The following is a 22,551-nucleotide window of genomic DNA, read 5'->3' as shown; positions in this document are numbered from 1 at the left end:
AAGGCTTGTGGGGCATGACCTGCCACTCACAAAGCCATGATGACTATTTCTAATCAAACTATGCTTTTCCAAGTAATCATAAATCCTGTCTCTCAGAATCTTCTCCAATAACTTGCCCACCACCAATGTAAGACTGACCAGTCTGTAATTTCCAGGGTTATCCCTATTCCCTTTCTTGAACAAGGGAATAACATTTGCCACCCTCCAATCATCTGGAACTACTCCAGTGGACAGTGAGGACGCCAAGATCATCGCCAACGATGCAGCAATCTCTTCCCTTGCTGCCTGTTGTAACCTTGGGTGTATCCCATCTGGCCCAGGGGATTTATTTGTTCTCATGTTTTTCAAAATATCCAGCACATTCTCCTTCTTAACAAAAACCTGTTCAATCTATCAGCCTGTTTCATGTTGCCCTCACAAATGACAAGGCCCCTCAAACTAGTGAATACTGAAGCAAAGTATTCATTAAAGACCTCCCTTACCTGTTCCAACTACAGGCACAAGTTCCCTCCACTATCCCTGATCAACCCTACCCTCACTGGCCATCCTCTTGTGCTTCACACAAGTGTAGAATGTCTTGGGGTTTTCCTTAATCCTACCTGCCAAGGTTTTTCCATGCCCTCTTCTAACTCCCCTCAGTCCATTCTTCAGTTCCTTCCTGGCTACATGGTCATCCTCTAGAGCCCTGTCTGATCCTGGCTTCATCAACCTTAATTAAGCCTCCTTCTTCCTCCTGACTAGATGTTCCACAGCTCTTGTCATCGAAGGTTGCTTCACCCTACTTTCCCTTCCTTGCCTCAGTGGGACAAACCTATCCAGCTCTCGCAGCAATGCTCCCTAATCAACTTCCACATTTCTGTTATGCATTCCCCTGAGAATATCTGCTCCTAATTTATGGTCCACAGTTCCTGCCTAATGGCATTGTAAGTCCCCTTCCCCCAATTAAATGCATTCCCATATGGTCAGCTCCTAACCTTCTCCATGACCATAGTAAAGGTCAGGAAGTTGTGATCACTGTCACTGAAATGCTCTCCCACCAAGAGATCTGACACTTGACCTGGTTCATTGTCAAGCACAGAATTCAAAATGGCCTCTTCTCTAATCGATCTATCTACATAGAGTCAAGAATCCTTCCTGGATACACCTGACAAAATCTGCTCCATCCAAATTATTTGTACAAAGGACATTCCAATCAATATTAGGGAAGTTGAAGTCACCTAAAACAACAGCCCTGTTACTTCTGCACCTTTCCAAAATCTGCATCCCAATCTGTTCCTGTTTCTCTGTTGCTATTGGGCATTCTATAGGAACTCCCAATAAAGTGACTGCTCCTTTCTGGTTTCTGACTTCCCCCATACTGACTCAGTAGACAAACCCTTCTCGACAATCTCCCTTTCTGCAACTATGATACTATCCCTGATTAGCATTGCCACGTCCCCATTTCTTTGACCTCCCTCCCTATTCCTTTTGAATACATCAAAACCCCAGAACATCAAACAACCATTCCTGCCCCTGTGATATCCAAGTGTCCGTAATGGTCACAATACCATAGCTCTAAGTACCAATCCATGCTCTAAGTTCATCACCCTTATTTCTGATACTTGGAGTCACAGAGATGTACAGCATGGAAACAGATCCTTCGGTCCAACCCATCCATGCCGACCAGATATCCCAACCCGATCTAGTCCCACCTGCCAGTACTCGGCTATTGTGTTAAAACAGACACACTTCAACCCATCACACTGACTGTAACTTTGCCCTATCAACTGTGTATTCTTCCTCACAGACAGTTATTTCCTAAGCACAGATGCAGGACAGTCTCACACACACTATAGATTTTCTTGGGTTGGATTCCATTGATGCAATAAATTTTCCTACATCAGGTATTCAAGAAAAAGCCAGTTGTCCATACAGCAGCTAATAATTGCTGCTTTGAAAGCACACAGTAATCCTACAAAATAGTTCCAGATGAGAAGAAAACACAAGGGCAAAAATGGGGGTTGTGTAGAGGGGAGGCTTATTCAGAAGAACAGACTTGAGAAGATTTGAAAACTAAAGTTCAAATTAGCTGGGAATCAGTACAGGTACACAATCCCTTACCGGAAATCCCAAAATCCAAAGAGCTCTAAATTCTGAAGTTTTTCTGTTTTTTATCTCCATAACAAGGATTTTTGGCGTGCAAGCAGTTAGCTCAACTCCATAGCCACTCAACCCACATCACTCAGATGTGACATTGGGGGGCCACTGGCAAACACCAATTCTGTCTCAGCACTCGTAGTACTCACAGGTGTGTCTGCTATTAGGTAAGATGTTTTTCAATTTCACCATTAAACTGTCACTTATTCCGAAATCCAAAAAATTCCGAATTCTGAAAATCAGCTGGTCCTGAGGATTTTGAATAATGGATTGCGTACCTGTTATATTCACAGATGTGGAAGACTGAAGAGTCAATCTGTCAGTTGTGCAGAAAATATTAGTTTTTGTACAGTGAATAAATGACTAATCATAAAGATATGAAAGGACTTCAATAGATAACATACAAAAATATAAATGGAATAGTTCAAATCAAATAAACCAGAAAAGTTAAATACCACTGACAAAGAGTCATCCACACTCGAAGCATTAGCTTGCTCTCCCTCCATGGATGCTGCCTGACCCACTGATTTCCAGCATTTTGTTTTCAATCAAAATTAAATACCACCTTGCTGTGAAACAAATTCTTAAAGATGGTTTCCTTTTAGGTAAAATCAAAGTTTTTATCTTGCACTGTTAAATCTGTTTTGAATAAGGGGCAACAATTTACACAGCATGAGAAGAGGGTATTGGCTGGTTGGGTCAGTGTTGACATGGATATGTAGCAGGAACTAGTGAGCTTTGAGAAGATTTGTAGCTCAGGTTGAGGTTTTGGATGTAGGTTTGCTCACTGAGCTGGAAGGTTCACCTCCAGACATTTCTTGACCCTACTAGGTAACATCTTCAGTGGGCCTCAGGCGAAGCAATGCTGAAAATAAATAGAAAACAGAAATTTTCAGCATTGCTTCACCCGAGGCCCATTGAAGATGTTACCTAGCAGGGTAACAAAACATCTGGAAATGAACCTTCCAGCTCAGCAAGCAAACCTATATCCAAATGCAACAGGAACGTTTAACTATCGACTGAAGTTGCTCCCCCCCAAGCAAGCAGATAGGTCAGGATGTTGGCATGGCTAAGCAGCACCGATCAGCAGTTTCTATGACCTCTTCCTTTACCCCAATAAACATGATGTAGGAGTTCTTTTTGGCTACAGGATCCTGTACACAACTTCAAGCATGTGCATATGTGCTATACCATGAGCCCGATTGAAATTTAAATTGGTTTCTGCTGTAATTGTCAACAGTCCCAATAATAAACATTGTCCAAGAACAGAATCATATCCATTGCAGTATATGACGTTTTGAAGCTTGTAAATAGATTGAACATGACCAGCATGCTTCCCACTGCGAATGGTCAATGGGATGCCTTGCTCATTATGATCTGCCAGTCATTGAGACATATTGCCTATATATCTGGAATCACAACAGCATAGAATCTATCACTGTACTCATTTGAGAAATATGCAAAACAACAAATTGTTCAAATTTGAGAAAAAAATTCTGCTTTTTCAAGATGGACCAGGCACCATTTAGAGCCAGGAGTGGTAGTCATTTGCCCTTTTTATTGAACTTGAGCAATATAGAGCAACCTATATGATCATGGCAGTCATTAGGACACAGCATAGCTTTGATATGCCCTCAGCAAGATTATACAGTGAGCAGTTGGATACATCATTATTCACGAAGTTTCCAAGAAGATTGACCTTGTAGCACTGGGAACGTCAGAATCCTAGTGTATATATTGACCAGTGAACATAAGCTTTCAATAGGTAGTGGCAGAGAACTGACTGGTAATTTTCACAACAGCAACGAAAGAAAGCTTACTTGTTTGCTCCAATTCAAATAGAAGTTTGAGTGGAGTTTACCAAGTTGTATTAAGAATTTAAATAAGAAATAGGTTTATTATCACATGTACTCACATGAGTACAGTGAAAAGTTTACATCGTCTTCACTTATGGCGCCATCTAAAGTACAAAGGTAGCTCGGTACAGGATGTTAGTAATAAATTGGAAAAACAAAAGAAATAAAAAGTTTAGCTTCACAGTTCTTCAAACAGACCATGCTAACCCTCTCTTCGAGACCACGCCAAACTTGAGCTTGGGCTGTCTGCACTTACTGCTGCCGCAGATGCTCACTCTTCACCGCGTTGGGCTCGCTTTCCTCCACACTGCACAAACTTGTTCTCCACACATAAGTAGATTAAAGTAAGGGAAAAAAGAAGAGTGCTATGTTGCTATTCCAGCATCATCTTGGAACTTAAATAAGCTGCAGATTCAAATATTGCAAACAGGAAGAATGCGAGGTCCATCGTGCTTCCTATAATAACCTAAAAATGTGTTAGCAAGAGTTGAGCCTATAGTATCTATTAGGGTGCACATGGTGCTGTTGAAATTTAACTCAACTACACGAGTTGCTAAGTACACAAGTTCAATGAACAAAGAATCAGGCAGCAGGGAAACTATGGTATAGTGACATGGTGTAAATATCAATGTGCCACTGGTTTCCTACACACTGAGTTTCCTACAGGTGCACACATTACAAAATCAATATTGTTAGACACATTACTAGATCCCTCACAATGTACTCACCAAAAAAACTTGATGCTAAGATAGCATGCATCATACTCTATATGGCAATGGCTACCGTGATCAATTAGTATTTGCTATAAATCAGATACTTGAGAAAGGACTAATTGTCACTACTTTTAGTTCTGAACAGTGCTCAGTCTACCTGTGATTATACTCAGATGAAATAAAAAAAGCCCTAGGTATTGGAATAGCAGGTGAAGTTAACTGTCTCAATGTTACCTTGTAGCAAACCCATAATTGGTTTCTCCAGTAAGGATGCCATCAGGCCAAAGTAATGTTATGATCGAGGAGTTTCAGTGCTACTATGCTGCCAGGTACATAGGACATAGTTTGTCAGTCGTTGAAACAGTTTCAAACATGCCCACTTTGATGGTTGGCAGCAGGCAGCATGTCAACCATGCTCAAATAGCCAACGTTTGCAAGCCTCAGAACACCACCTCCAGTTGTACTTCAGCAACTGGAAAAACAAAACTTTGTTAAATAATCTAGACTGTGCTGCAAATTACATGAAACCAATTTGAGGTTCAGTTAGACTTGCAGTGTGCTAGAAGCTGCATGCTTCTATTTTAAGAAGGCAAAAGGAACATGTATGTACGCTGCACCATTTTCATCATAAGAGTAATAGGCTCATACAACTGCTAAAACCTGCTGCTTTCCCAGAGAAATAACTTGATCAATCAGGCTACATGTCCCATCTGAGGAGTAAAGGTTAGTAGTTAACTATTTCTGTAGCATTGCCTTGCCTATGATGGCTCAAACAATCAGTACTCTCTTTTTATGTCACATGAATGAGTGTCCCTATTAACAAGTCCGGTTTCTTGTGTCAGAGTCTGCATGAGTGAAAGACAAAAAAAAGGTGTTGGCTCTCCATCACCATTTTAGCAATCTTTCTGTTTATCAAAGATTCATTTAGACAGACAGCTTGTACATTATATCCCAATTACAAATATGATAACCCTAGTTCCTACCTCACAATTCCTTCTGAAACATTAGGCACCGAGAGAGTCACATCTAAAGGGACCTGGCACTGACTTCGCAAGATGGACATCATACGCAAGGCTTCCACTTCACTGCGAGGAGCATTCACTGAAGCACATCCCAAGTACGTGAGTTTGCTGAACAAAACGCTGTCTTCATCTGGTATGGGTGTAGAGGGACTGGAGTCTGGAGAATCCACTAAGTTCAACACAGAAAATGTTAATGTCACACTGCCATCACTGTAGTTAGTGATGACAGCAGGCTCCCAGTTTTCATTCTGTATAGTTTATTTTTATTAATTCTTGAAATGAATTAAAAATTGTTTGATTCACAACAAGTAACACTCAGAACCATATAAAATAGTGCTTCCCAAGCTATTCCTCAATGAGACCCCTTTTTAATATTTGAAAATGGACATGACCCCCAACAATAAAGTAAGAGAGCAGTGTAACAATTAAGTACATAATTAACATTTACACCTTACATTCCAACTAACACTAAATCACACACAAGTCTACTGATAATTAGGCGAGGCCTGAATCAATCTCAATTTAAAATAGAACAAAAACATTAATTTCCTTTGCTCCTCCTTCATGTCAAGATCTACTTTCTGAATGTATAGAAGATGACACTCGCTCTAACCCTCCATGAAACTTCCAGTCCTCTGTTGTTGACAGCTGAATTAGCATTCAGCCCTGGGTGAAACATAGTTTCTCAATTAAATACTGGGAAAACCAAAGCTGTTGCCTTGACTCCAAAACATAAACTTTACACCTTTGCAAGACCAACTACTATCGCTGTTGCAGTCAAACTGCAAAACCCAAGTCTCCTATAGTTAGAATTACAACCTCACTTACTCCCCATCACAAAAACACCTACTCTGTAACAATGTCCAAGTGTGGTGCTGGAAAAGCACAGCTGGTTAGGCAGGGTCCGAGGAACAGGAGAATCAGTGTTGAGCGTAAGCTCTTCATCAGGAATGCGGGGTGGCCCAAGGGGGCTGAGACATAAATAGGAGGGGGGTAGGGCTGGGAGGAAGATAACTGGGAATGAGATAGGTAAATGAAGGGGCGGGGGGGAGGTGATGGTGGTGGCAAGGGAAGGTGCCGGAAGTGGGGGGGATGGATTGGTGAGGGGCATGGACCTTATGAGGGAATCACGGAGGAAATGGTTTCTGCGGAACACAGGTAAGGGGGAGGGAGGTGACGGTGGGGAGATATATCCCTGGTGTTGGGGTCTGTTGGTAGATGGCAGAAATGACTGATGTTGTTGTGTTGTATCCGGAGTTTGGTGGGGTGTAAAGTGAGGACCAGGAGGTTCTGTCCTTGTTGCGATTGGAGGAATGGGGTTCAAGGGCAGAGCTGTGGGAAGTGGAAGAGACACAATGGAGTGCATCATTGACCATGTGGAAGGGGACATTGCGGTCCTTGAAAAAAGAGGCAATCTAGGATGTTACTCTGTAACAATGCCAACTTATATGCCACCTCAACTCATTGTATGGTACGGTAAGTGGCTTTGAGGACCAAGACTGAGAACAGATTGGTCCAGGGTCAGGATGATGCAAGGGAGATCAATGGAATCAATAGCAGTAAAATGGACAATGCAAATCAATGGATGCAGTCTTTCCTTATTTAATTGGGAGACATTTATATTTATGCAGTAGTAGTAGTGGATATAAGAACTCAATAACTAGTATAAAGTCAAAATCATTTTCCCCAGTTCATATACGCCACTCATGTCCCCTGTCGTCCCTTTGTCACAAGTGGCCAATATTTCTTCTTGTTATACTTCGCCCCACATGTGAATATTGTTAAGAGGCCTTTAGATCAGAATTATTAGCTGCTTTGCAACAGCAGCAATGAAAGTTTACATCAGTTATCTTCAACCAATTTATTATCCTTGTAACATTATTTGCAGCAATGTGCAATAGTTCAGAAAACAGTGTTGTCTGCCTGGTGCCAGAATTTGGGATAGTGGGTGCAAAAGGATCAAATATGCAAATTTATGGCATATCAAAGAATGTATGTAGCATTTGTAACAAAATAAATAAAATTATAGTGCATATAGAAGTAAATATAGAGATATTAAGGAGGCATGGCTGCAGATGACAAGGATAGCTCCTGAATAGAGGGGTACATGGCATTCAAGAAGTACAGGAAGCTAGATAAAAGTTGCAATTAAGTTTCCAAACACCAGTAAACTAATATCAGATAAGATTTCAAACAAATTGATTTCAGGCAAGATTTGGTCAGGGAAGCAATCATATTGTGCTGTAATCATACCCCTCCAAGAGATGATTTTAGGAGAAAAGGGAGGAATTATATTCTGATACAGTGTAAAGAACTGGTCAGATGATATTTATCATTCCACTCTAATATTAAACACCTAGTTGTGTTTTTTATAATGTAATTTGTTTTTTCTACTGGTTAACCACACTTCAACTACCTAACTGGATTTTTAAAAAAATGCATTTCCGTTCAGAACTTATATTTCTGTTTTGGCACAGAGTGAAAACTTGTGCATTCCAAGATAAGGCATTGAAGTCATTGTCTCTCACCATACCACACCCTGGTCCCCCAAGATTAGACAACCACATCCCATTCTTACACATTAGAGCTCCAGTTTCCATTGGCAATCAACCCACCCCATCCTGTTTTATGTCCTGTCACATTAGTTAAGTATTACAGCTAATGTGTCTATCATTTTACTTCCTGAGATTGACACAGGGGGTTTACTCCTGCCATCCGAGATCATCCTGCCCCTTTGGAGATCTTCTCTTCAATCCATCTGGCCTCTCCTTTCCCTATTAAGAAATTATCATTTATTTGATCTTTAATATTAGTTTTAAATTTTCAAATGTTTTCTCTACCTAATCTGTTTTCATCTCTAATTTAACAAAAACATTAAACATGCAGTATTTAAGCTTGTGATTCATCTCCTCATCCCAAGTTATCTCAATGTTTTTAACATTTGTTACATTATAATTGATTTTTTATCAATGCATCATTTCATGAATAATTTTTTGTATTTTCCTCCAATTTACAGACTCAAATTTAAATCTACCATTCCAGATTTTTCTTCATGGATCAAGTTAATAATTTTTAAAATTATAAAAATTACATAATGTCATAATTTAGGACTATGAAGCAATATGGGAATTTCACAGGCGCATAATGGCGTTACCATTGGATAGAGACAATGCAGTGGATGCCAACTACATCAATAAATCCAAAAGGACATCAGTTACACGAGCAATAGAATATTATCATCTGATTCGCTGGGGACAATGCCATACAAGATCAGCTGGTAAACACTGGTGTTATATCTGAAAACACAGCAAAGCAATTAAACAAATTCTAGGTGCAAAACACTGAAAATGCCCAAGAATAATAACTTGCCACTGCAACTTGTTATTCCAATACAAGGTACTTTTAACATTGTTTCTGACATCAAATGCCAATATTAACATCTAAAACCTCCTGTGGAGGGGAGGGGGAGAAACGCTGTTTTAACTTACATTGGAAGAAAATTTTTTGATTTTCGGTCAAAGATTATGAAACATTAGGTTTTCCTAACAATTGGAATGACTGCGTTAGTAGCTTTACATTTCCACTTACCTTCTTGTGTTGGTTTAATTGGTAGAGTCATGTCTGGTTTCTGGGGCACCACCGTGAGCCCTGAATAAACAGGAGAGGGAGTTAAGGAAATATCCTCAGTCAGTGAATCTTCGCTTGCAGAAGAAGCCGGCATTGCTTCCAAAGGTTCTCTAGTAGTCTGATGACCCTCCATTGATGAATCCATTAATACATCCTCGAGTTCCTTTTGGAGTTGCTGTTCACTTCCATTTCCAATTATCTGTGAGCACACACACGGTTGATAAGCTTTAATGATTTTCACGAGATGCAATGAGTGCTTACATTAGTAGAACACACAACCACCCATTCAATTTTACCCTTGGAAAGCATTTTATTCATTGTAATATGGAAGCTAGTTTTAATTACATTAGCACATTGTGCATTGTTAAAAGTGCCTTCATTTACATCTTTATAATATTTCACAATATATCTAGAAACAAGAGGACAGGTCACAAAGGTGATGTAAAAATGATGCAAATAACCAAAGCTCCACAAGGAATATACACACTGGAAGGACTGTTTATGCATAGGTAACCACACAGATAAGGTATTAGCATAAAACAAAGACAATTTGACATTTATACATACCCATTCACATGAGGTAAAACAGTTCCAGTGCTGTGGAATCCACACAATAAATGCACAAAACAATTAATAACCACCAACATAAGCTGAACAGGAAATCAAGTTATTTCAGCATGTAAGAGAAGCTGCAGGAAATCAAATGGTGATAAAGGGGAAAGCCAGTTATCCATAAATAAAATGGTCAGACCAGAAACAAACCAGCTGTAAGCACAAGCAAATTCATCAAGACAATGGTATCCAGAGCAGTGCTGTATTTACTGTTCATCTAACTGTTTAGTAATCTAGGTTACAGAGGAACATCGGAGACCAGAAGTCATGTCCATTAAGTGGCAATCAAATTATTTTACAAGCTACAACTTTGTTCTTTAAATTTTAAAAGAGAATTTGAACTAACCACGGCCACTGCGGAAAACATGCTACAAGTTGACAATCTCTAAGAAGTTTCAACCAGCTGCTAGCAAGATAAAGTTCAAACCACCACCCAAATAAAAGCAAAATACAGATGTTGGAGATCTGAAATACAAAACAGAAAATGGCAGAACCTCAGCAGCCCGAGCAGCATCTTTAAAGAGAAAAACAGGGTTAATGTTTTGAGTTCAATGCCTGCTGAATTTCTCCAACATTTTCTATCAGATTTCCAGTCTCGTGGAATCTCTTATGCCCTCCATTATGTGGATATTCCAGTCAAACAATACAAAAACAGTGGCAAGCATAGTGTTCCCCAAGCAGGGGCGAAGAATAATGAAAAGCTATTGACATAATTAATTATGTCTGTGCTGTGCTCATGGGTCACTGTTTACCTGAAATAAAGAACAATGTCTTCGGAGCAGTGGCACAGAAGCTCTACCTTGCATACTTGAGAAGGTATTAATACTCCCATTTACCTCTGAAGGTGAACACTGGACCCCTGGTTAGAGGTATGGAAACCAGATGTCAAATTGAAACAGATGCCTTCACACATTCTGCAGATGCTGCCAGACCCAAATTTCTGCAGTACCAAAGTTTTATTAATTAACTTCACAATACCTATTTATTCCTCATTTTTATACCTTTTTATAACCCACTCTTCAATCTGTATGCATGTATGAGCTGTGATAATTATCGTCCCAGAGTTTGAACATGAGTAAACTATATTTCTGTTTTAAAATCCAGAGTGTTTGTTGGGGATCCTTTTAAAAATTAAAGTTCACAAATAGAAGGTCTTTGGGAACAGATGGCAGCCTATTTCAAAGTTTACAGAAGTTTTAAGAAAAACCTCTACTTTCAGACAGGGAAAAAATAAAAGAATTGTCAACAAGTTGGTGTTAAACAAGGGGATCAAAAGTTACAGCAACAAAACAGGAGAATAGGATTAAGAAACATAGCACCCATGATGAAATGGCACAACAGGCTCGATGGGCTTAATGGTCTAATTCTACTCCTACATCTTATGGCCTTATTGTCAAATTGCCTCTCTTCCCTGTCCTTATGTCTGCATGGCAGTTCACTATCCATGTTGCTGACATTTCCACTATATCAACTATGCATTAACAATCAAATAAAAACAAAATACTGCAGATGCTGGGAATTTTAAACAAATAGAATGCTGGAGAAACTCAGGAGGTCTGACAGGATCTATAGAGACAGTAACAGAATCAACGTTCAGTTCAGTATGACACTTCTTCATACTAGACTCAAAATGTTAACTGTTTTGTTCCAAATAGATGTTCTCAAATCAGTTTTTTCTAGCATCCTCTATATATTTGTTAATGCATTAACGTCAGTTTGTAGGTCACATATTCCAGCAAACAATCCAAAATAGCATTTTCAATGCAAATCCCTTGTTAATATTGCGCATCCATATTTGCACTTTTATGATGCAGGTAGCACTATGAGTGAATATTCAGATAGGGATTGTCATACTCATGTGCTCCACAGCCCACAACATTCTATCCACTTACGTAGATGGTGGCAAAATGCAGAAAATACCCGTCAGATTTTGGTCACTCAAATTACCTCGAACAGTCTGTATTGTAAGTCTACTGAAACATCACTTCTTTACCTGGCAGCTTATTTACATTTTTAAAACAAGGATTAAAATCTTTAAAATTACAATAAATGCTTTTGAATTAGTTGAAGGCTTTGTTGCTTCCTGTCATCTGCTAATGGACAAGGGCTCCAAATCATTAATTATTGCCATTTGGATTATGAAGAAAAATATTAATGATTTTGAATTTAATTAAAAGTACATACAGGTAGGTTTAGTTATTCCATGACTCCTCTCTTCTCTCCCACACCCCCAAATCACACTTTTTCACTCCTTTAAGAGATTCCAGTTTGCCATTGAGTTCTGCAGCCTGTCCTTGCCTTAAATGTTACCTGATTCAGCAACTTCTCCATCTGATTGCTGTTGTTCGCAGTCCAAACTCTCTTCAATGCTGCAACACACACCACCCAATTCTGATCATGTTCGCTACCTACAGTGAGACACCACAGTCCTTATGCCACTACTTTGGTTTGAAAGTTCAATGCAATCAAAACCATGAATCTTCTCCGACTACCTTGTTCTTTGTTACCAGGGTCCTACTTTCCCTGCTGTTTCTGGTCATGTTGTGCAAGAGAGACAGTACTTTCATCTTTAAAACTTCTAAAGTTTTTTCTCGTGTTTAAACATCTGCTTATTCAATACCCTCAGGTCACCCTTGTACCCACCCTAGACCTCGTCACTGCAGACTGCTGACGTGACATCGGCCGCCTCAATTTCTCCACCCCCTCCAAACAGGCAGTGCTCCACTCTTTCTGCACTAACTCCCAGTTCATCATCAAACCCACCGACAAAGGTGGGCAGTAGTAGCCTGGAGAATGGACCACTATTTCACAGAGGCCAAATGCCAACTCTCCAACAGCACGTCCCATCTCCCTCTTGCCCATGACCCATTATGCCAAAATCACTTGCACTGTCTGTGCTCATCGCCCTCGGTGATCCCCCGTCCACTGTCTCCAAACTCAGTCCCCAGCCCCATTAGGCCCAGTTCTACCTGCTCCCAAAGATCCACAGCCCAACCGCCCCAGCCAACCCATCGTCTCGGCATGCTCCTGCCCCACCAAACCTCTCTCGCCCTACTCAACTCCATGCTTTCCCCCCTTGGTTCAGACACTTCCCACCTACATCAGCAACACCAACCATGCTCTCCATCTCTTCAGTAACGTCCAGTTCCCAGTTCCCAATGCTTTATCTTTATCATGTCCATACTTCCCAAGGATGGCCTCCAGTTCCTCTGCTTCTTCTTCTTAACAGACCCATCTAGTCCCCCTCTACCAATACCATCCACCGCCTCGCCAAACTGATCCTCACCCTTAACTTTTCCTTTAACTCCTCCCATTTCCTTCAAATCCAGGGGACGGCTACAGGTACTCAGAAGCACCCCAACTATGCCTGCCTCTCTGTCGGCTATGTCGAACAGTCCCTCTTCAGTACTGAAACAGGCAGTATGCCCCAACTTTTCCACCGTTATATCGATGACTACATCGGCACAGCGTCCTGCGCCCAGACTGAACTGGAGCAGTTCACAGACTTCACCCACAACTTCCATCGTGCCCTCAAATTCACTGGTCCATCTCTGACACTTCCCGCCCTTTTCTTGGTCTCTCTATTTCCATCTCCGGGGGTGACAGTCTCCAGGCGAACGTTTACTACAAACCCACAGACTCCCACAACTACCTAGACTGCACCTCCTCCCACACAGTATCCTGCAAGAACTCCATTCCGTTCTCATAATTCCTCCACATCTGCTGTGACAACAAGACATTCCACTCCAGAGCAATCCGGATGTCAACCTATTTTGAACATGCTTTTTGAATGACATCAACAGGTTCTAAACAGATAGCAGGATAGCATACGATGACATATCCCTTCTCAGATTGTCTCAATGCCTTCTGTGCTCGCTTAGTGCAGAATTTTGGCCAAATGGTTAAGACCTATGCTTGACAAACCTTTGCCAACAGTAACTGCATCAGAGGTCAGATCAGTTTTCCTTCGTGTGAATCCAAGGAAAGTGATGGGACCAGACGGAGTACCAGGGCGTGCACTCAGAGCATGTGCAGATCAACTGGCAGGGTCTTCTCGGACATCTTCAACCTCTCCCTGCAGCAGACCACTATCCCTGCCTGTTTCAAGAGGGCCAACATCATCCCTATGCCTAAGGAGGCTCATGCAGCATGTCTCAATGACTACCGCTCATGGCCCTAACTTTGGTGGTCATGAGTGCTTTGAAAGGCTGGTCATGGCATTAATCAACTCCACCCTCCCCACTACTCTTGACCTGCTCCAATTTGCCTATCGGACCAACAGATCCAGGTCTGAACTGATTAGGATAAACAGTTTTACCTTCTAACCTGAACGAGGTGATCCTGAACTAAAACTTTCAAGCTTCTGCTCTGAAGTCAAATCTAAACTAACTGTCTTAATGTGTTTACTCTGCTTGTCATAAACAGAACAGTATAAACTTTTCAACCATTAACACCAGAGGTCTGCTAGGCAGTTATTTGAAGCAATATACCTTAAAAATTATAAATATGGGTTACTGCCCAAGTAGCTTACAGATTTTCAAAAAGCACCTTCAAGGACTAACCTAAACCCTATCTGCCTTTTTAGAAATACAAAACACTAAACATTATATAATAAGTCTTTCATCAGAAGCTGAAGAGAAGGAAACAAGAGGAATGGCTCAAATTGAAGAGATTTAAAAACAAATCAAATGGGACCAAGAGACAAAAGAGGATTGGGTGGATCAGTCATCAGCAAAACTACAGGACAACTCTCGATATTAAATTTGGCAGCAAGAGATCCTGAAAGTGGCAATCGTCTAAGGACTGTAACTATGTTTCCATTTCAATTCACATAGGGCCCATAACCCATATCAGTTTTTTGGCATAATGGTCAAGAGCAGAAAAGTATATTAAAATAGTATAATCAAAAAAATGCACTTTTAAAATGGGAAAAAAAGTGATAAAGATTTCAGAGACTAAGTGGAAACAAACTAAAAAAGACAATTTTGAAATATACCTTAAATGTTCTATAGCTTCATTTGATAACATTCAAGGACCCACTGCTTGTGCTGTTGAACCCTGATGCAGTGGGTTGTACGTGATTTATGGAAGGAGCAATTTTGATGGAATAATACAGTTAATAAGCCCACGCTTTTAAGTTTTTAAACTCCTTGAAGTAGAGAAGCATGTAATGGGAAGCAAGGTAAACGCAAAGAAGAAAATAACAGTAGGAAAAGCTAATAGAGCTAGATGATGCAGTGTTAGAAGGCTCTTGCGAAGTATAAAAAAAAGCAATTTACCCTGAATATCCTGGTTTTTCTTCCCCACTGTAAAGAGTTAAATAAAGTAAAAACAGTCCACAGCACACCACAGGTCAAACACACCCATCCATATATAATAATATGTAATTACAGATGGGTGTGATGCAGTCCCAGTTGCACAATGTACACCTGAATGTTTACTTAAAATTTCAACACAATTGTGGAACATTTCAACATACAACAGCTAAGTTTTAGAAGATTAGCTTTTATAAAACCTAATGTCTCCTAATTCAAGTAAAACTCCTCTGTAAAAACTGCAACAAGTTGATTCCTAAAACATTGCATTAGCTGTGTAAAAACAAGACTAGAGACACTGTATAAACCATTGGAATTTGCAAACTAGCAAAGCTAATTTCAAAGTATTATTCATTAATCCTAAACCAGACATTAGTTCATTGCTCATCTAAAAGCTCCATTTCAAGACAACACTTTCAATGCACAATTTTCTAAGCCTCTTATGTACAGATTTTTTATTAAGCTACTTGGTGTCACTCGGCATCCATTTATTATAACTTGATTACAAAATAAAATCAAGCACTTCTCATTCACTTTCTGCATCATTAGATCCCACTGCTGATATGGCATTCAACAACTGTTGTGCTGCTGTGAACAGCATCATAGAATGTCAAAACTACACTCAATGGTAGGTGCAGATGAGGAAATTCTTACATATTTTAATAAAGTGAGTTTGGATTAGTGTGACCCAAAATATTAATATACAATGAGTGATAGGAAGTACACAAGTCACTTATTCTCACTCTTCTCCTCGATCACATTCCAATCACAATACTCGAGACTCCAAACCTGGTTGCAAGTATATTATTCCTTTGGTTTCTTATTATCCCTAGTAGAAAACCAAACTAATCACACCCCATCTTGTAACTTGCTTCAACCCAATATCCTGCATTCATGTATTTTCTCCTTTATTAGCCCAGATGAGATGAATTTAAATTACATTATTTGAAATATCCTTCAGATAGATGTTTGGTTTCTCGTCTCAAATACATAGCATGCACGCAATTAGTTTGCAGTATCCACAGCAGACAGGCAAAACAAAAGGAACCAGAAAAACAAGTTCAGCAAAACTGGAGAGAAAGCCATTTTGGATCTCAAGCAAAAGTCACTGATTTAAAATACTCCAACAAGACATACTGATTTTTTTAGTGGGATAGCAAATCAATTCCAGAAACTTATGGCACTTAAATTTTACTCTCAAGTTCCATACTCATAAAACATTGTACTAAGGTGCAGCCACCATATTGTAGTTTATTATCGGAGATGATTTGCAAGTTCTCGGGATGATTTGCTTCCATGTGGTTCAATGAGTCCTGAAATGACTTCAATCCAATGCACAATCTGCACGGTCTGCCTCATGCAGGTAGATGAGTGGCATCTGTGACCTCTCTCCAATGCCTTGGCTTTGCCTCCGCATATTCTCAAACTCACTCTGAATGTTTGATATCTTGCCAAATGGAACTTCTCCAGTTTGGTCAGTCACAAATCAGGGTTTCCACAAGTTGGAGGATATTTTGACCTCTTCAAGGATACTTTGAAGACATCCCCAGATGCATCCACTGTTCTCCTGGGAATTGCCTACCTCTAACAATTTCCAAGTACAGCAGCTGCTTGCAAGTCTAATATCAGGCATATGAACACAACCCCCACACTGGTACTGGTTTTGAGTGAATGTCCAGGATTGAGTGCCTTAATGTTGAACAAGTTGGCTTCGGAGTGAACACTGTTGTTGCAACATCTTGCTTGTCTTTGCGATTGGAAGATCTTATAAAGGCACCACAGTGGCACTTCTCCTAGGCTTTGGAGGTGCATGCTGTAGGGTGCCCAGGTCTCCAAAACACATGGGGCACAAGGATCTCAGTTCATTGTGTCAAAAGCAGAATGCCTGTTACATACTAAATCAGGAATGGTCCTATACTTTAGGCATTTTGAAACTGAATACAATATGTAAGGTTGCTTTGAATAAACCTAAAATTAAGTATTTAACATCAATATAGGACAGAGAATCTAAGATATTAAAGCTTGGTGAGTCCTAAATAGTAAATAGATCATCAATCCTTTGAAAGATAAATATGCCTGATTAGCACCAGTGTAGGCTACAAAAGGAATCATTTCAGGTGGCAAGTGTGTCAGCCTCTAGATATCTGCAGTCATTGGATACTCAACTGAACACTTGCTTGCTCTTAAAAAAACATGAACTACATGAAAATTTGGCATGTTTATAAATTCTGAGGATGTGGGTGCCTGATAACTTTTTGACCATTCCTGGTTACTGCAATGTGGTGGTGCATCATCATCTCAACTTTTGTCTGTGTGAAGGTGCTGCCATTATATTGCAGTGCTCTGATACAGCTGAATGGCTTGCTCAGTTACTTCACATGGTAATTAGGAGTCAATCACAAACATGTGACTGGAGTCACACAAAAGGTTGAATCACAAGTTCATCACATTTCTTTCCACATTAAAAATTACCAAACTGGTTTAGTTTTACAACAATCCAACAGGTTCATTCTTATTAAGCACTGCATTCAAACTAAGACTTTTTAAACTTTAATTCAAATTCTCAACTGTCATAGTGAGATTCAAACTCTCATTCCCTGCACTGTTAGTTGGAACGCACGATTCCAAGCCTAACAAAACTAATCTTCCATGGTTTATTTGCAGTGTCAACTATCAGCAAATATCTTTTTTTTAAACCCTACCCTTGAGGTACCAAAAGCTACAAGAATTTGAAGTGTTTCTTATCTTGAAACCTACATTACATAAATCACTATTGTTTTGATGCATCTGTTTTTAAATCATCAATGGCATTCCTTGATTATAAGGAATCATGACTATGACATTCAACCTTGCATGCTGATCCAGTGTTTGAAACTTCAGAACAGGTATAAAACTTCCACTTACTCTGCACAAACACTTTGTTTCTTCATTACAACCATCACCACTCCCTTTGCCTTTTGTTCCAGGATATATTTGCTATGCAATGTTTCCCACCTCTAGCCCATCCCTTCATTTCCTTTTTGCTTCATCTGAACAATGCTTTTTAAAAGAAAAAAAAACCCATCACATTTCTACCTCTCTCAGTTATATGGAAAAATCAGGTTGGTTTCACAACAGTAACACTGAGTGGGATCTAACATTTTATCGTCTAAGTGCCAGTCCTATTGAATTTGGCAGTGAAATTTACCAAGAAACCAGGCATATTTTCTCACCACATCTTACGAGGCTCGCTGCTTTAATAACTGCTGCTGCTGACTCAATGGCAAGTATTACATTCTATCGCCATTCCAGCGTACGACATAACCTTCCTGGAAGAACTTGCCATTCCCTAATCACTTACCAAATGACCAGCATCCTTTGCGGCTGCACCATTTAAGAATGGACAGTGGACCCAGAGGACTATTGGCTTTACCCTGGTCATGATTGGTGACTGGACAGAGATGGCTGATGAGGCCATTTTGGCACCAAGGTTCTGGATGTAGATTTGCTCGCTAAGCTTGGAGGTTCATTTCCAGACATTTCATCACCCTACTAGGTAACATCTTCAGTGGGCCTCAGGCGAAGCAGTGTACATGATTTATTTATAGGTTTGGGTTTCTTTGCGTTGGTGATGTCATTTCCTGTTCTTTTTCTCAGGGGGTGGTAGATGGGGTCTAACTCGATGCGTTTATTGATAGAGTTCCGGTTAAAATGCCATGCTTCGAGGAATTCTCATGCATGTCTCTGTTAGGCTTGTCCTAGGATGGATGTATTGTCCCAGTTGAAGTGGTGTCCTTCCTCATCCTTATGTGAGGGAGAGGGAGAGGGAGAGGGAGAGGGAGAGGGAGAGGGAGAGGGAGAGGGAGAGGGAGAGGGAGAGGGAGAGGGAGAGGGAGAGGGAGAGGGAGAGGGAGAGGGAGAGGGAGAGGGAGAGGGAGAGGGAGAGGGAGAGGGAGAGGGAGAGGGAGTTTTGTGGCTAGTTCATATATCCTGGTGGCTAGTTTTCTGCCGGTTTATCCAATGTAGCGTTTGTTACAGTTCTTGCACGGTTTTTTGTAAATGACACTAGTTTTGCTTGTTATCTGTATAGGGTCTTTCAAGTTCATTAGCTGCTGTGTTGGTGGGTTTGTGGGCTACCATGATGCCAAAGAGTCTGAGTAGTCTGGCAGTCATTTCTGAGATGTCTTTGATGTAGGGGAGAGTGGCTAGTGTTTCTGGACATGTTTTGTCTGCTTGTTTGGGTTTGTTGCTGAGAAAAAGGCAGTCTGTGTTCATTGGGTACCAATTCTTTTTGAATACATGGTATAGGTGATTTTCCTCTGATCTGCGTAGTTCCTCTGTGCTGCAGTGTGTTTAGGCTTGTTGAAATAATGTTCTGATGCAGCTTCATTTGTGAATGTTGGGATAATTGCTTCTGTAGTTCAATATTTGGCCCGTACGTGTTGTAAACATGTGCACTGCTTCGCCTGAGGCCCATTGAATAAGTTACCTAGTAGGGTGATGAAACATCTGGAAATGAACCTCACAGCTCAGTGAGCAAACCTACACCCATAACCTCAACATGAGCTGCAAGTCTTCTCAAAACTCACTGGCACCAAGGTTCTCTGGCAGGGACCTGGAGGTCCTAATCAATGCTTGGAGGACAGGAGGGTCATCCTCTTTTCAGAGAATAGAGGGAGGCAGTGCCGCCACACAAGTCCATCTGTTCAGACATCACCAACCAGGTCAATGCCGTGTTCAAGGTTCAGAATACGGAGCATCAGTGCAAAAGGAAAGTCAATTGCTTTCTCCATGCCACCAGTAGCATATTATGATCTACATAGGAACAGGAGTAGGCCATTCAGCCCTTTCATCATGGTCCACCATTCAATAAGATTATGGCTGATCTATAGCCTAACTCCATATGCTTGCCCTGGACTCAAATCACTTGATAGAAACATAGGGTCATAAAGATGTACAGCATGGAAACCGACCCTTCAGTCCAACCTGTCCATGCTAACCAGATATCCCAACCCAATCTAGTCCCACCTGCCAGCACCTGGCCTATATTCCCTCCAAACCTTTCCTATTCATATAGTCATCTAGATGCCTTTTAAATGTTGCAATTATACCAGCCTCCACCACTTCCTCTGGCAGCTCATTCCATATACGTACCACCCTCAGTGTGGAAAACGTTGCCCCTTAGGTTTCTTAAATCTTTCCCCTCTCACCCTAAACCTATGCCCTCCAGTGTTGGACTCCCCCTGGCAAACGACTTTGCCTATTTATCCTATCTGTGCTCACGATTTCATAAACCTCTATAAGATCACCCCTCAGCCTCCGATGCTCAAGGGAAAACAGCCCCACCCAACCTGTTCAACGTCTCCCTATAGCTCAAATCTACCAACCCTGGCAACATCCTTGCCAATCTTTTCAGAACCCTTTCAAGTTTCACATCATCTTTCCAATAGGAAGGAGACCAATGTCCTGTGCAGCCGCAACATTACCTCCCAACTCCTGTACTCAATACTCTGACCAATAAAGGAAATTATATGCCTTCTTCACTATCCTATCTACCTGTGACTCCACTTTCAAGGTGCTATGAACCTGCACTCCAAGGTCTCTTTGTTCAGAAACACTCCCTAGGACCTTACCATTAAGTGTATAAGTCCTGTTAAGATTTGCTTTCCCAAAATGCAGCACCTCGCATTTATCTAAATTAAACTCCATCTGCCACTTCTCAACCCATTTGCCCATCTGGTTAAGATCCCATTGTAATCTGAGGTAACCTTCTTTGCTGTCCTCTATACCTCCAATTTTGGCATCATCTGCAAACTTACTAACTATACCTCTTATGCTCACATCCAAATCATTTATATAAATGACAAAAAGGACCCAGCACTGACCTTTGATACCCTTGCTTAATACAAATCTGTCTGCCTCAGATTTAAATTTGAAAATGTGTTGCTGGAAAAGCGCAGCAGGTCAGGCAGCATCCAAGGAGCAGGAGAATCGACGTTTCGGGCATGAGCCCTTCTTCAGGAAAGTAGAGGGAGGAAGAGAGCTTCTTCAAGGAAGGCATCCTTGCAAGAGGATTCGCAGCAGGTTAAAATCTTCTAGGAGAAAGTGAGGACTGCAGATGCTGGAGATCAGAGCTGAAATGTGTTGCTGGAAAAGCACAGCAGGACAGGCAGCATCCAAGGAACAGGAGAATCGACGTTTCGGGCATGAAGAAGGGCTTTTCCTGGAGAAGGGCTCATGCCCAAAATGTCGATTCACCTGCTCCTTGGATGCTGTCTGACCTGCTGTGCTTTTCCAGCAACACATTTCAGCTCTGATCTCCAGCATCTGCAGTCCTCAGATTTAAATTTAATAATTAAATTAAACTGACCGTTGCTTGAGAAACAGAGTCCCAAAACTTTGCTACTCTTCATATGTAAAGTGATTTCTAACAACTCCCCTGAATAGCCTGACCCCAATTCTTAGATTATGTCCCAGTTCTAGAATCTTCACCTCGTGGAGTTTATTTTATCTACCCTGTCTTTCCCTATGAATATCCTGAAGACCTCGATTAGATCACACCTGAAATCTTCTAAATTCTAGACAATAAAGGCCTGATTTGACTAACCTCCATGTAACTTAACCCCTCAAGTCCAGGCTTTTGCCAGAAACGTCAGATGCTGCCTGACCTGCTGTGCTTTTCCAGCACCATACTCTTGACTCTAATCTCCAGTGTCTGCTGTCCTCACTTAAGTCCAGATACCATCCTTGTAAACCTGTTTTCAAATCTCCCCAGGGCCAAATATCCTTAAGGTATGGTGCCCAGAGCTGCTCAGCATACTCTTAAGGGGGGGGTCTAACTAGGGTTTCATATAAATGAAGCACAATGCTTGCATCTCTGTCCTCCAGTCTTTTAGAATATGACGGTCAGTATTCCAGTGGCCGCCATGATTATTTTCTGCACCTCTGCATGACCTTTCAAAAAGCTATGCACCTGAACCCCTGAAACTTGGACATCCAGTCTATTTAACATCGTCTCTTAGTAAAAAAAAGCCTGGTATACCCTTTCTCGGTCTGAAATGGATAACCTCACAAATTATATTAAAATCCGTCTGCCACAACTTTGCCCATTCACTTAATCTCTCAATAACCTGGTGTAATTTTATGCTGTTATCAACACTGACTACAATGCTGCCCAAATTTGTATAATCGGAATTTTTATGCCATTATCTGAATCATTCATGAATATTGTGAATGATTAAGGTCCCAAAATAGACTCCTGCAAGATACAACTAATCTAGTCTTGTCAATT

The 22,551-nt window shown here is 40.8% G+C and overlaps 1 protein-coding gene across 3 annotated transcripts in view; it reads right to left on the bottom strand.

Annotated features, from left to right (window-relative positions):
- The window catches only part of rabgap1 (RAB GTPase activating protein 1), a 182,049-nt gene that overhangs the window by 114,988 nt on the left and 44,510 nt on the right, over positions 1-22,551 (bottom strand). For 2 of the 3 annotated variants that reach the window (XM_072566093.1, XM_072566095.1), the window contains 2 exons: positions 9,316-9,553; positions 5,689-5,896 (listed from right to left, as the gene is read on the bottom strand). In XM_072566093.1, coding sequence (XP_072422194.1) covers positions 5,689-5,896; positions 9,316-9,553 — 446 coding nt within the window. Of the gene's footprint in view, positions 1-5,688; positions 5,897-9,315; positions 9,554-12,276; positions 12,313-22,551 lie in introns of those variants that run through there. The other variant, XM_072566094.1, reaches the window with a different exon arrangement.

This window comes from Chiloscyllium punctatum, chromosome 49 (assembly GCF_047496795.1).
Source record: "Chiloscyllium punctatum isolate Juve2018m chromosome 49, sChiPun1.3, whole genome shotgun sequence".
Classification (NCBI taxonomy): Eukaryota; Metazoa; Chordata; class Chondrichthyes; order Orectolobiformes; family Hemiscylliidae; genus Chiloscyllium; species Chiloscyllium punctatum.
The sequence above is the reverse complement of the archived record's forward strand: the minus strand, read 5'-3'. Positions and strand labels throughout refer to the sequence as shown.